The sequence below is a fragment of the Zonotrichia albicollis genome, chromosome 22, assembly GCF_047830755.1.
Source record: "Zonotrichia albicollis isolate bZonAlb1 chromosome 22, bZonAlb1.hap1, whole genome shotgun sequence".
NCBI lineage: Eukaryota > Metazoa > Chordata > Aves > Passeriformes > Passerellidae > Zonotrichia > Zonotrichia albicollis.
Genome location: NC_133840.1, coordinates 2,531,108 through 2,545,854, shown reverse-complemented (window position 1 = coordinate 2,545,854; position 14,747 = coordinate 2,531,108). Strand labels below are relative to the sequence as shown.

Below are 14,747 nucleotides of genomic sequence, written 5' to 3'. Positions count from 1 at the left end.
CCTGTATTTCTTGCTGCAGGATTTGTGTTTGTCTTTTCTGTTGCTGTGGTAGCACCAGTGATGTTGATATGGCTCTGGGAGTGTTGTGGTTTGTTCTGGTAGACTGTGGGCAGCCCTAATTTAGCTTCTTTTACTGTCTGCTAACAGGATGAGGGATATTTTGTAACTGGTTTTTCCCTTCAATAACATTGTGACCTGTTGGGAGAGCTTCTCTGGGTTCCAAGAATTAAGACCAAGTGTAAGCCCAACCTTAGGCTTCTGAGCTATTTTGATTTTTCTAAATATTATAATATTATAAATACTAAACAATGTCTCAGCTTTGTATGTGCAGGTGAGATTTCCTGTTAGCAGGAAACATGAACATGTGTTTATGTCTGCAATGCTTCTTTCTTAGCCTGGATCTAAACGAACAGTGAACGGCACTGATGACAAATCCAACTGCAAAGAGGCAAAAACAGGAAATCTAGACCCACTCTCATGCATAAGTAAGATTTATTTGTGTTTTCTTTTTGCCTAAAGAGAATGTAGCTGTAAACATTTGACTCTAATATGTTGTGGCAATTTGGAAATGTACCCTTCATTTGCTTTGCAAAATTTTGAGACTTGGGAAACACTTCAGAAAGTTTTCATGCTCTAAAGTCTGCTTCTGATCTGAAATTAGGCACTGCAGATCTCCACAAAATGTACCCAACTCCCCCTTCACTGGAACAACATATTATGGGTTTTTCTCCAATGAACATGAACAATAAGGAGTATGGCAGCATGGACACTACACTTGGAGGAACTGTGCTGGAAGGGAATAGCTCTACTGTGGGGGCCCAGTTCAGAATCGAGGTGGATGAGGGTTTCTGCAGCCCCAAACCTGCTGAAATCAAGGTAGGTGGTGCTGACAGCCCTGCTCAGTGCTTGTGGTTATTGACCCGTTCATGGCTTAAATCTGAATAGGAATGGGGGGAGATTAAGTACAATTTGTAACTTGCCCTGCATTATTTTGGGTGAGGTAATATATTTGTAGTATGGAGTGTTTTACCACTTGAGAGAGTAAAACCTGAGTAGGCATTAGTGAGCTGCAGAAACGCCTTTCAGTCCCTGCAGTTCACTCAGTTTGTTTTGCTGTATTGTGAATATTGTGTGCACACATCTCAGCTTTCCCTTGCAGCTGTGTCAGGATTTTGGGTTAAGGAACTGCTGCTTGAACTCGCTCCTGTTTTTTGGAGAATCATTTAATTGCTGCAGTGATCTAATTTACACACTAATGCTTTCCCATGTCTGACTTGCAGGATTATTCCTATGTCTATAAACCTGAGAACTGTCAAGCTTTAGTGGGATGTTCCATGTTTGCACCACTGAAGACTCTTCCCAGCCAGTGTCTTCCTCCCATCAAGCTGCCCGAGGAATGCATTTACCGCCAGAGCTGGGCTGTGGGAAAGCTGGATCTGCTTCCTCCAGGCCCTGCCATGCCTTTCATCAAAGATGGGTACGACCCTGGGGGCTCAGCTTTGTGATGTGCTCACTCTGCCACCCCTAAATATTTATTTTGTCAATCAGGAATGGGAATATTTGTATATACTCTGTGTTTATACAACCGACTTTAAAGAGCCTTTAAAAAGTCCTTCTGGCTAAACCTACTGCAGGAGACTCTTCTCAAAGAGCTTCTTAACTGTACATACATTTTATTTGTTGTCTCCTTTAAAGGTTTCTTGGGGAAGCTTAATGGTGCAGGTCCAGGTTTAATAAGTAATGAAGATGGTAACAATCAAGATAAATGTAAACTTGGGACTTTGTTTTTGCGGTGGTGTAGTCAATGCTGGAAGGGCTTAGTAGGTGGTGCTGCTGTTTCTTAAATTATTTTCTTAAGTAGCAGTAAACTCAGCTGTGCTGGGAGTAGGAAAACATTTCCTGTGCTGTGTGACTGGGCCTGGTCACAGCAGAACTGCAGGGGGCGTTTCTGTGCCCTGCTTTTGGGAGGGATGGCCTTGCTGCCAGCTCTTCTCGAGGAAAAGATTTCTCTCTTTTTCTCTTCTGCATTAGTAGCTGGTAAAAATGGATTAGGCAGCAAGGAGGTGTTATGGATTTCTTGATAAGATTATATGAATACTAAATCTTGGATCAAATACTGATGTTGCTTCTGTTACTCATTAGCAATATGTTTCCAGGTCTCATTAGCCTTACAAGTTTTTGGAGATCCTCAGGTGCTTAGGAAAGAAAATGTTAAACCTTTCTAGGTGGTACTTTCCTCATGGATTCCGCTGAATCTGCTGTCAATAGACCTGGTCTATTTTCTTAGTGTGTGTCAACACAACATGTAAATAAAACATGAATGAAAAAGGTGTCCTTTAGACTCCATACAACCACAGAATTTATAATTTATTCTGACCACACTCGTTTCCTGGGAGCTTTGTGCAGAGGAAAAGACGAAAGGAGGCAGGGAGAGATTCTTTAATGGTGCTGTCAGTGGGAGTCCTGCAAAGTCATTTAGAACAAACGCTCTTGAAGTTCCTTGGGGAATGACAATCTTACTGTGGATTATGAAAGACTAGCTTAAAAAAAGCAAATATTAATTAGGAAGGTCCTTCTTTAGAAATCTGAGTCTTAAACTTCAGAGCCAGTACGATGCTGTGTACTTAAAGCCTTTCCTTCTCTTGCGGCCGCGGCAGCGACGGGAGCGCCATGGAGCAGGAGTACGGCGCTGCGTACACGCCGCAGACCCACACTCCCTTTGGGATGCCCCCCAGCAGCGCCCCCCCCAGCAACGGCGGGGCTGGGATCCTCCCCTCTCCCTCCACCCCTCGCTTCCCCACGCCCAGGACACCAAGGACTCCCCGCACGCCCCGCGGAGCCGGCGGGCCCGCCAGCGCCCAGGGCTCGGTGAAATACGAGAACTCGGATTTGTACTCGCCCGCCTCCACCCCCTCCACGTGCCGGCCCCTGAACTCGGTGGAGCCCGCGACGGTGCCTTCCATCCCCGAGGCACACAGCCTGTACGTGAACCTCATCCTCTCCGAGTCCGTCATGAACCTCTTCAAGGACTGCAACTTCGACAGCTGCTGCATTTGCGTTTGCAATATGAACATCAAAGGTGCTGACGTTGGAGTTTACATTCCTGATCCAACACAAGAGGCCCAGTATCGGTGTACCTGTGGTTTCAGTGCTGTTATGAATAGAAAATTTGGCAACAGTTCCGGGCTGTTTCTTGAAGATGAGTTGGATATTCTGGGGCGAAACACGGAGTGCGGCAAAGAAGCGGAAAAACGCTTTGAGGCTCTCAGAGCGACTTCCATCGAACACGGCAGTGGGGGGCTGAAAGAGCCCGAGAAACTGCCCGATGACTTGATACTGTTGCTGCAGGATCAGTGCACCAACCTGTTCTCACCCTTTGGAGCAGCAGACCAAGACTCCGTGGCCAAAGTTGGTGCTGTCAGCAATGTGGTACGTGTAGAAGAAAGGGATTGTTGCAATGACTGCTACTTAGCCTTGGAGCATGGACGCCAGTTCATGGACAATATGTCAGGAGGGAAAGTTGATGAAGCACTTGTGAAAACTACTTGCTTGCACCACTGGTCAAAAAGAAATGGTAAATATTGAAACCAGTTTATTTTCTACTTGTCCACCTGTTTGGGGTTTTGTTTTTGAAGGGTCTTTTTTTGTGGTTTTCCTTTGTGGATTTTGAATGCTGTTTTTGCCACCTGTGTACTCGTACAGACTTGTGGTTGATGGTGGTCAGGGTAGCCAACCCTTGCATGTCCCGTGCTGATCACCAAGCAGAGGAAGGCCTTGGCTGCTCTCAGTTGTAAATTCCCCATTTATATCTGAAGTGTAGCCTGAGACCACTGTCAGTGTCCACAACACTTCACCGGGTTTATCCTTTAAAGAGCTTTTGGTGAGTGGCTCTCCAGAGGCTCTGCAATGATTGATGCCTGTAGGAAGGGTTTGAGTGGTGACCCTATTGTCAAGGCCACTGTGGCAGAATTAAACAACAGCTCTGATTCAGTTGAATTCCCCCCTTCTTTAAGGAGGAGAGGGGGGCAGTAGGTTAATGGCACATGTGGCAAAAAGAAGCATTATTGTAGCCTTCACTGTGTGTTGAGTCTGCCAGAAATCCTTGGATTTTTCCTTCGAGGGCCTGACTAATGATGCAGTGTCTCCTGGAATACCTTCATTGTGTGTATTTGCTTACTGTTCTCTAATAGAATTTCAAGAGGCAACTCTTAACAGGGTTAGGATGAAAGATAAAGTTATGAATTACAGGTAGCTGCAGTTCATAGTTGAAAGTGAAGATGAGGAGGAATCCTGGGAGAACACAGCCAGGTTCCTGTGCCTTGCTGGGGGATTAACTTGGAAAGCCCAGACTGTAAATAAATTGATATTTTCAGGCACACAGGATAAGACTCTGTGTACTGTGACTGATGTTTGGGATAAAAAGATGTGGAGATACTTTAAAAGAGAGGACTTGGAAATAGTAGCCATGCCAAATTTTGTGTCAGCTTTTCATTCTAAAGCCTTGTACCTGAAATGGCCCAGTGTGGTGGCTCTGGATGAAATGGGCTGAGCTGCTTGAGGCTTCCCTTGACTTCTGTGAAATGAGCACTGGGTGGCAGCCTGCAAATCTGCCTTTTTTGGGAGGGGAAATCCAGGAGTTCCAGGCTTCTACAACTTGCTTGGGGGTTTTTGGCTTGTTTTTGTTTGTTGTTTTTATTTTAGGGTGTTTTCCCTTAGCTTAACTCATAAGATGGGAGCCTTTCAATGGGAAAAACTCTAGAGGAAAAAACAAAATTAAGAAAAAAATCCATCTGTGTATTTTGTCAGGGGAAGAGGGAGAACTGTAAATCCGCTTGTGCTCCACTTTATGTATCCCAGCCTCTGGGTGCCTGCAGGTGTTTTACACAAGGGATGTTGGCAGTGGAGGTGGTTTGTGCAGCTGCCCTGACCCGTTTGTGTCCCTGCAGTGGTGGATGTGAGCATGCAGTGCTCCCAGGACATCCTGCGCATGCTGCTCTCGCTGCAGCCCGTGCTGCAGGACGCCATCCAGAAGAAGCGCACGGTGCGGTCCTGGGGCGTGCAGGGACCCCTCACCTGGCAGCAGTTCCACAAAATGGCTGGGAGAGGCTCCTACGGTAAGGGCTCCATGGAACCCTGCTCTGTGCAACCTCCTTCCTTTCCTCCTTCCTTCCTTCCTTCCTTCCTTCCTTCCTTCCTTCCTTCCTTCCTTCCTTCCTTCCTTCCTTCCTTCCTTCCTTCCTTCCTTCCTTCCTTCCTTCCTTCCTTCCTTCCTTCCTTCCTTCCTTCCTTCCTTCCTTCCTTCCTTCCTTCCTTCCTTCCTTCCCTCCTTCCTTCCCTCCTTCCTTCCCTCCTTCCTTCCCTCCTTCCTTCCCTCCTTCCTTCCCCCCTTCCTTCCCCCCTTCCTTCCCCCCTTCCTTCCTTCCGCCCCTTCCTTCCGCCCCTTCCTTCCGCCCCTTCCTTCCGCCCCTTCCTTCCGCCACTTCCTTCCGCCACTTCCTTCCGCCACTTCCTTCCGCCACTTCCTTCCTTCCTTCCTTCCTTCCTTCCTTCCTTCCTTCCTTCCTTCCTTCCTTCCTTCCTTCCTTCCTTCCTTCCTTCCTTCCTTCCTTCCTTCCTTCCTTCCTTCCTTCCTTCCTTCCTTCCTTCCTTCCTTCCTTCCTTCCTTCCTTCCTTCCTTCCTTCCCTCCCTCCCTCCCTCCCTCCTTCCTTCCTTCCTTCCTTCCTTCCGCCACTTCCTTCCTTCCGCCACTTCCTTCCTTCCGCCACTTCCTTCCTTCCGCCACTTCCTTCCGCCACTTCCTTCCGCCACTTCCTTCCGCCACTTCCTTCCTTCCTTCCGCCACTTCCTTCCTTCCTTCCTCCCTTCCCTTCCCTTCCCTCCTCCCTTCCCTTCCCTCCTCCCTTCCCTTCCCTCCTCCCTTCCCTTCCCTTCCCTTCCCTTCCCTTCCCTTCCCTTCCCTTCCCTTCCCTTCCCTTCCCTTCCCTTCCCTTCCCTTCCCTTCCCTTCCCTTCCCTTCCCTTCCCTTCCCTTCCCTTCCCTTCCCTTCCCTTCCCTTCCCTTCCCTTCCCTTCCCTTCCCTTCCCTTCCCTTCCCTTCCCTTCCCTTCCCTTCCTCCTTCCCCTGCTCCATCCGCACAAACTGCTGCTGCTCAGCCTGTTGGAATTCTGAACAGCACTTGACCTTTCTTTAAACTAACGAGAGCTTATTAGACAGAGGAGAATTCTTTTCTTCAGAAAAGAGAAAATATTTATATTCCTTAAAACAGGCAATGAATTAAAGATGTGCATTTAAAATTTAGAGCTTCGGTTGCACTGTTTGTGTACACCTGACACTTCACCCAGTGAGGGACTGACATTGCAAAGATGGGTTTGGTGTTGAAAACAGAGTAACTGCTCAGGTTTTGTACTCAAAATTTTTCAGTTCACCCCATTTTAATAACTCTGAACATAGGGAGTTAAAAATACTGGTTTTGAAATGCTTGAGACAGTGTGCTTTATTGCTCAGTACTGTCAGGACTGTGCTCAAGATCCAGGGTTATTCAGTATCTTGTCTCTTATAAATGTTTGGAGTGGCCAACATGTGATGCATTTACAGATAGAAGGTGAATTTTGTGCACTCACGATTTAATGACTTCATTAGCATATGAGATTGATTTACCACTGTGTTACGAGAGTGACCTTTCACCAGCAGATCTTTTGTAGCTATATTTAGAACATGGCAATTATACATTTACATGTTCTTAAGTTTGTTTCCTTGTCTGGCCCTTTACCCATCTGCTTAGAATATTTATATTTTTTTCCTTGTCTTTGGTCCCTGATTGCTTTGGCTCTGTGGGCAAAGGCTTCCTGGACAGGGCAGAACTGTTCCTGATTGCCCGTGTACTGATGGAAATATAAAATACTGTGGAACTTCTTCCTGAGGCCCTGAGATATTTCAAATAAAAACAATCAGCTGATGGGTTTTTTGCAGAGGGTTGGCTCCTGTACTTTGGATCTGTAAAATGAGAACTATTCCATTGATAGCCAGCGCTCCTTCCTGTGAGATGCTGGGAACACCAGAGGCCGTTCTATTCATGTTTCCTTGAAGTTAATTTTAAGCTTTCTGCTTAAAAACATGCCTTGCTTTTCCAGGAACTGACGAGTCCCCAGAACCACTGCCAATCCCAACATTTTTGTTGGGATACGATTACGATTTCCTGGTGCTGTCTCCGTTTGCGCTGCCCTACTGGGAGCGGCTGATGCTGGAGCCGTACGGCTCGCAGCGAGACGTCGCCTACGTCGTGGTGTGCCCGGAGAACGAGGCTCTGCTCAACGGGGCCAAGAGCTTCTTTAGGGATCTCACTGCAATATATGAGGTACAGGATTTGTGGCAGTTTGCACTGAAATGGATTTGGGAAAGGCTGTTTCTAATACGTGCTCATAAGGACTTATCAGGCTTGTCGGGGCTGATAGCGACGCCTGCTCAGAATGCTATCTGGGAAAGCTGCTCCGAGGGATTTTAGGAATGGGCACTTGGAAGATAAGGGCTGTTGGTGCTGCTCCTTGTTCCCATCCGATAAACGCCACCCGGTGGCAAACCTCTGCATTGCCATAGCGTTACCTCCATTTAATTAATTAATTACATGCTTGGATTGAATGAAGATTAGTGTCGATTATTATCAACCTGGTTTTCTTGCATTTAGGAAAACGCTGACAGTAACCCATAAAATCACCATTCAACATTTGCTACTGGTGGGATTCCAGAGTTAAAATGTTACTTTGGAATATTGTAAATAAGCTGAGAGTTCTCTGCCTTTGTATGATAGATAATTTGTGTGATATTTAGCAGCTTTTGAGGGTTTTTTTTACCTTTGCAGTCCTGCAGGCTTGGTCAGCACAGACCCATCTGTAAGTTACTGCCTGATGGGATCATGAGGGTTGGCCCTACAGCCTCCAAGAAGCTGTCAGAGAAGTTGGTCACAGAGTGGTTCTCCCAGACAGCCAATGCCAACAGCGATGCGTTCTCCAAACTCAAACTCTACGCTCAAGTGTGCAGATACGAGCTGGGTATGTATGACCTTTTTCATGTTCCTTATTTCATACAATTGCCACTTACTCCTTTGCCATAGAGAAGAAGAAATCATGGCTTATTGTCGTATTGATTAGGGCAGTTTTCTGGTTTTAAACTATATTTGAATATGTGCAGAAATGGTCTCTTACCATCCAGCAGTGCCTTTAGGGAATGGCTTGACAGGACTTTGGTTGTCTTCTTGTGTTGGTGACCTGGATTCTGTACAGTGATTTCCAGCAATTCAACACCTCTGGAAAAAAGTTATATTAAAAAGAGATTTCTTGATCTTTCTGGAAGGCTCTTATGAAAATATTAGAATTTGAAAATTTAATAGAGGTTTTTTAATTTGAGAGGTAAAATGTATGCTTAAAGTTTGCTCTATTTTGTTACAACCGTAGACTTCCATAGGTGACATAAGCATCAAAACAGCTGCATTATAAAATTTATGCTTTTTTCCCCCTGGTTTTAGGTCCTTATCTTGCTTCTCAGCCTTTGGACAATTCTCTACTTTCCCAAACCAACCTGGTCCCTCCCTGCAGCCAGGCAGGCTCTGCTGTGCCCCCAGTGGCAGCCCCTGCTGCCAATGCCAACACTCCATCAGCAGCAGCTCCCGCAGCTCCCAGCAGCAGCACCGTGCCCGTGACCTCCAGCAGTGCCATGGCCTCTGCAGCCACCACAGCCAACTCCACCCTCACCACCACGGCCCCCTCCTCCTCCTCCTCTGCCAGCCTGGCCAGTGGCATTCCAACGAGCAAGCCTTCCTCATTCCCGCCCTTCAGCAATATGAACAGCACCACTCCTGCCTCCCTGCCCGCCCAGGCTGCGCCCGTCCCAAACGGGCAAACTGGGGGGCAGCAGCAACAGCCAACACTGCAAGCAGCAGGGATGTCTGGAGACACGGCTGCAGCACCTGCACAGCCCCACCCAGAGGTTTCTGAAAGGTAGGGAACTGCAGTCACACCTTCAGCTGAAAAATCAGCTCAGCTAACGGGAACTTTCACCCCTTCAATAAAACCCTGTATTTATTTTCACCAAGCTGCTTTTAAGGGAGATTGGAGAGTTCAGTTGTGGTGGAGCTGAACCTTTTGGTTCCAGTTGTAGCTGCAGTTCTAATTACATCTCAGTGTCTGCTCTGGAGCAAAAATAAACTTCCTTTTTTTCTTCTCTCTCTAAAGACAGGAAATTCACCAAACTACTCACTTCAATATTTTAAAGGGCTGTGGAAGGAGGGGGAGATAGATAATTGGCACCATCTTAGAGTTCTATTTTCTGCAATCAAAGTTAGAGTGGTGAAGACAGCTCTTACTGCAGATATCCTTGTTCCCCAGTTAAGCAATAGTTGAGCTGTTGAGCTGCTGTAATAAAGGAGGCTAAAGGAAAGAAAAGGGATTCAGAGTTACTGATAAGCTCCTATACTAAAATGACATAAAAAGACTGTTTCTTACACCACAGTTGACTCTTTCAGATTAATAATTGACAGTTTGATTTAGCTTTGAAGTAAAACCTAATCTTTACAAAACTCAGCTGTTTGTAACTGGTTTCAAAATTTCATTCCCAGCACTATGGATCGTGATAAAGTCGGAGTCCCCACAGATGGAGATTCACATGCTATCACCTATCCACCTGCAATTGTAGTTTACATAATTGATCCTTTCACATATGAAAAAAAGGATGAGAACAGCAGCTCATCCAGTTTGTGGACACTTGGACTTCTGCGCTGCTTCCTGGAGATGGTTCAGGTTCTTCCTCCCCACATCAAGAACATCATTTCTGTGCAGGTGAGCCAACAGAAACCAACAGGGCATCCCTGGCTTTGGGGGCAGTAACCCCTCATGGTGAAAGTTTCATTTCCTTCACAAACATGACTTACAGTTCTCCAGCTGTTAAACCATCGGGTTACAGCTTTTAGAGCAGTTTGGGTGCTGTTAACCAAAGCTGAATTCCAAACTCATCAGTTTTGGCTCAGAGGAAATGTAGTGAGTAATGAGAGGGGTATGGGGAAGCTGCTGCTCCTGCACTGGGATCTGCAGCCTGGCCCTGCTGGGCTGCAGGCAGAGCTCCTCCAGCTGCAGCACCCGTTAACACAGGGCAGCTTCTTGGATGAATCATTAAGATTCTCTTCTGAACCAATTATTTCTTCCTCTGAAGAAAATTCCAATGGGAATAATTTCTTGAAGTCCCACAGGGCTTTGGAGGAATTGGAAGAAATTTGACTACAAAGTAAAATTCAAAAAGCACTGTACCAAATACTGTGTCAGAAGCCATTTAATCTGTTGATAAAACAATGATTTATTTTTTCTGCTCTCCTGTGTTCCAGATTGTCCCATGTCAGTACCTGCTGCAGCCTGTGAAGCACGAGGACCGGCAGATTTACACTCAGCATTTAAAATCTTTGGCATTTTCAGCTTTCACTCAGTGCCGGAGACCTCTCCCAACGTCCACCAACGTGAAAACCTTAACTGGCTTTGGGCCAGGGTTAGCCATGGAAACTGCTCTGAGGAGCCCTGATGTGAGTATTGTTGATGAGATGGTGGGATTATCCAGATCAGAGGAAGGTCCCTGCTTATCAACCAGCCATCTTTTATGTTGGGAATAATTTCTTACCCAAACTTCGTTGTCTGTCATCATCTTTCTAGAGACCTGAGTGTATTCGACTCTACACCCCTCCTTTTATACTGGCTCCAGTGAAGGACAAGCAAACAGAGCTGGGAGAAACCTTTGGAGAAGCTGGCCAGAAGTACAATGTGCTTTTTGTGGGCTACTGTTTGTCTCATGATCAGAGGTGGCTGCTTGCATCCTGTACAGACCTCTATGGAGAGCAATTAGAAACTTGCATAATTAATATTGATGTACCAAACAGGTAAGGACCAAACTTTCTTTCATTTTCAGCAAGTGTATTTTCTTTCATTCCCCTGAAGAATGACATTGGTTTTGGTGCTGTAAGAATAACTCACTTTTGTAGACTTGCTGTGCTGCAAAAGTGGCTACAGCAGATGAATATTTTCTCTATTATGTGCACATCATTTTGAGTTAAATTTCTAGAAGAGCACAGTTTAGTTTCATGTGATTCTTGAGTGTTACTGTGTGTGTGTGTTCCTGCTTCCCCATCTCACTCACTGGCTGTTAATGTCAGTTTTAGAATGTGATTAATTTAACAATCCCAAACCCCCTGAAGCTGCAGCTGATGGGCTGCAACACCAACACTCTTGGCTCTGGTGAATGTTCAGGTTAATTCAAAAATGTTCTAAACATGGCATTAGAGACTTGTTGCAGTTTTAACTTTGTTTTCCCTTCTTTCTTTCTTCTAGAGCTCGTAGGAAAAAGGGTTCTGCCCGCAGACTTGGTCTCCAGAAACTCTGGGAATGGTGCCTGGGACTGGTGCAGATGAGCTCTCTGCCATGGAGAGTTGTCATAGGCCGCTTGGGAAGAATAGGACATGGGGAATTAAAAGGTAACAGCAGCACTTTTTTTAGAGTCTAAAGCTCGATTTAAAGCTTTAATATTTCAGTAGTATCAAATGTGTCCATCCCTGTTGCTGGAAGAGAGCCTCACCAGTGAGATTTCCTCCCGCAGACTGGAGCTGTTTGCTGAGCCGCCGGAACCTGCAGTCCCTGAGCAAGCGGCTGAAGGACATGTGCAGGATGTGTGGGATCTCTGCTGCAGACTCCCCCAGCATTCTCAGTGCTTGCCTGGTGGCCATGGAACCCCAGGGATCCTTCATTATTATGCCAGGTATTTGGAAAACTCTCTCTTTTTTTAGCACAAGAACCACCAGCTCAGGCTTTGTTAAACTGAGGGGATGTTCGGTTTCTCCCACACAGATTCCGTGTCCACGGGCTCGGTGTTCGGGCGCAGCACCACTCTGAACATGCAAACATCCCAGCTGAACACGCCCCAGGACACCTCCTGCACCCACATCCTGGTGTTCCCCACCTCTGCCTCTGTGCAGGTGGCGTCATCCACGTACACCACGGAGAACCTGGATCTGGCCTTTAACACAAACAATGGTTTGTACTCTGGATTTGTTCTCGCCTTCTAAAGACCCCTCATCACTGTCCCTATCGTGAGAATAAACTGTTCATTCTAAGGAACTGTAGCTATGATATTTTCTGGAAAATCCTTTCCTTGGGATTTTTCCTCCTGAGAAGTTGAGAGGCCTCAGGAACAAAATGTAAACATTGATTATCTGCTGCTGTGGAATGCAACAGGCGCATCTGAGATTGGCTCATGTGGTTGTTTCTAATTAATGGCCAATCACAGTCAGCTGGCTCAGACTCTGTCTGAGACAGAGCCTTTGTTATTCATTCCTTTTTTTTCTATTCTTAGTTGGCCTTCTGATGAAATCCTTTCTTCTATTCTTGTAGTATAGTTTTAATACAAGATATATCATAAAATAATAAATCAGCCTTCTGATACATGGAATCAGATCCTCATCTCTTCCCTCATCCTCAGACCCCTGTGAGCACTGTCACAAGGAACCATTTCCATTTCTATGGAAAACCCCTTTGTTTCTAAATGTATTGTCATATCCTGCACATGGTGAAATTGTAGGAATTCACTGGTCTTGTTTTTTTTTTTTCAAGATGGAGCAGATGGAATGGGAATCTTTGACTTGTTAGACACTGGAGATGATCTTGATCCTGATATTATAAATATTCTTCCTGCATCTCCTGGTGGATCCCCTGTGCATTCTCCAGGGTCCCACTACCCCCATGGAGGTGATATGGGCAAGGTAACTGTTGGAGTAAATACAGTTTTGTGTGTGTGTTCTGTCTGGTTTTTCTCCACCTGTAATTTCCTTTTGTGGGATGAAAGCTTTTAGATCACCTGGATATTGGATTGTCATGTCATGCCTGGATATTTCTAAATGCTCTGTGTTTCAGAAGCTACAGAAGATTTCTATTAAATTTGTTCTCTCCTGATGTGAACCCTTTGCCTGTTGTGTTGCAGGGTCAAGGCACAGATCGATTGCTTTCCACAGAATCTCACGATGAAGTAACAAATATACTGCAGCAGCCACTGGCCCTCGGTTATTTTGTGTCAACTGCCAAAGCAGGTCCATTGCCTGACTGGTTTTGGTCAGCGTGTCCTCAAGCACAAAATCAGTGTCCCTTGTTTCTTAAGGTACTGTCCTGGCAGAGACTTGAGCAGCCTGAGGGTCTGGGGGTGAGAACTGTTCTGGTTAAACCAAAGTCAGTGCATGTCTCTGGGGACAGCTCTGCTCTTGCTTCAGGAGGAGCCAGGGGGATTCAGTTTTTGAGATCTGGCTGTTGGGAAGGCTCTGCCTTGCTCATGGTTTCTTCCTGGTTGTCTGGACTCTTTTTTTCCCTGGCTTTATGCTCCAGGGTTTTGTAAGAACAGGTTGAGTTCCCGGACAGAGCTGGGCTCCTGTGGGCACTGGTGGTAGAGAGGGAGGTACATAAGTGCAGTGCAATAACTCAGTTGCCCTGGGTAAAATAAGGAATAAATGAATCTTTCTGGATTGCACAAAGCATAAAAGCTGGTTTTTCCATGTTGGCTTTGCACTGTATATCTGTCTGGGTGTTGTCTGAGCCCCTTATCTCCTTATGGCACAATCAAGACACACTTGGCACATTTAAGGCTGTACATTGGTATAGAGAGAAACTTTCTGTATTACAAATCAGCATCTCTAATACTGTGCTTTGTTTCCTAATGATCCAGATAGATCTTCTGCAGCCTTGTTTGTGTCTGGATTAGCAGCTCCTCTTGGCCTAAGCTCAGCTGTGGCTTTGGTATAGGATATTATTTTGAAGAGAGGATTTATTATTTACACTAAGCAGCTCTAGATATGAAATATAAATAGACCAGGCCTATAGAAAGCAGCTGAAGTTCCAAGTCTGTGTTATTAGACATCTTGGGCCACTTGAGTTGAGTTTTTAATGATCACTTGATGTAGAAAAGGGATTAAAAAAACCCCATATATATATTTCACTGCTAGCACTGTGCTTTTAGCAGAGATCTGTGTGAGAGAATAGAAATATTCTGAGAATTCCTGAACTTGTGGATGGCCTGAGGATAAGATTTGTTTTGGCTTGTGTGTCAGCCAGAGAAGGTGCCTGCAAGCTACAACAACATGGGGGGAAGGAAATGTGGTGTAGCTGAGCAGGCAGTAACTTCTGCCTTCCTTCTTCCTTCCTCAGGCCTCTTTGCACCTCCACGTGCCTTCAGTGCAATCAGACGAGCTACTCCACAGTAAACACTCCCATCCACTTGATTCTAATCAAACTTCTGATGTGCTCAGGTATTTATCACTCATCACTTGCAAAAATATTGTGCATTTCATTTTTAATGCTGCTGCAGTGAAGCTGCATGTTTGTTTTTCCTGCTGTTGGTTTTTTTTTCTTTGTGCAGCTGATATCCCTAGTGCAGACAAATTGCTGTGCTTTAAGTGATTGTCACAGAACAGTGGAATAAAAACCAAACATCTCTGAACCTTTTTTTTAAATAACCAGTCTTTGAAAATGTTTGAAAAACAACGAATTCCTCAAACTAAAGGAGAGTTTGAGTCTAACAGAAAAGACAGAAATAGTTAAACCAGAATATTGCACAGCAGTCTTGTGGAAAATCTGAAGTGCTGAAGGACAGGAGCCCAGACCCATGTAAACATGGAATGCTAATTGAGAAAACAGCAGATTACTTTTCCTGTTCTGTTTTTTTTTTTTTTTAATGTGAACCT

At 45.5% G+C, this 14,747-nt stretch overlaps 1 protein-coding gene across 1 annotated transcript in view; it reads left to right on the top strand.

Moving 5' to 3' along the window:
• The window catches only part of MED13 (mediator complex subunit 13), a 62,572-nt gene that overhangs the window by 44,819 nt on the left and 3,006 nt on the right, over nt 1–14,747 (top strand). The window contains exons 13-29 of the mRNA XM_005495565.4: nt 395–485; nt 662–876; nt 1,281–1,477; nt 2,658–3,574; nt 4,947–5,114; nt 7,132–7,355; nt 7,857–8,046; nt 8,520–8,991; nt 9,609–9,828; nt 10,368–10,559; nt 10,687–10,910; nt 11,359–11,501; nt 11,624–11,782; nt 11,872–12,057; nt 12,634–12,782; nt 13,001–13,174; nt 14,212–14,312. Coding sequence (XP_005495622.3) covers nt 395–485; nt 662–876; nt 1,281–1,477; nt 2,658–3,574; nt 4,947–5,114; nt 7,132–7,355; nt 7,857–8,046; nt 8,520–8,991; nt 9,609–9,828; nt 10,368–10,559; nt 10,687–10,910; nt 11,359–11,501; nt 11,624–11,782; nt 11,872–12,057; nt 12,634–12,782; nt 13,001–13,174; nt 14,212–14,312 — 4,022 coding nt within the window. The remainder of the gene's footprint in view (nt 1–394; nt 486–661; nt 877–1,280; nt 1,478–2,657; nt 3,575–4,946; nt 5,115–7,131; nt 7,356–7,856; nt 8,047–8,519; nt 8,992–9,608; nt 9,829–10,367; nt 10,560–10,686; nt 10,911–11,358; nt 11,502–11,623; nt 11,783–11,871; nt 12,058–12,633; nt 12,783–13,000; nt 13,175–14,211; nt 14,313–14,747) is intronic.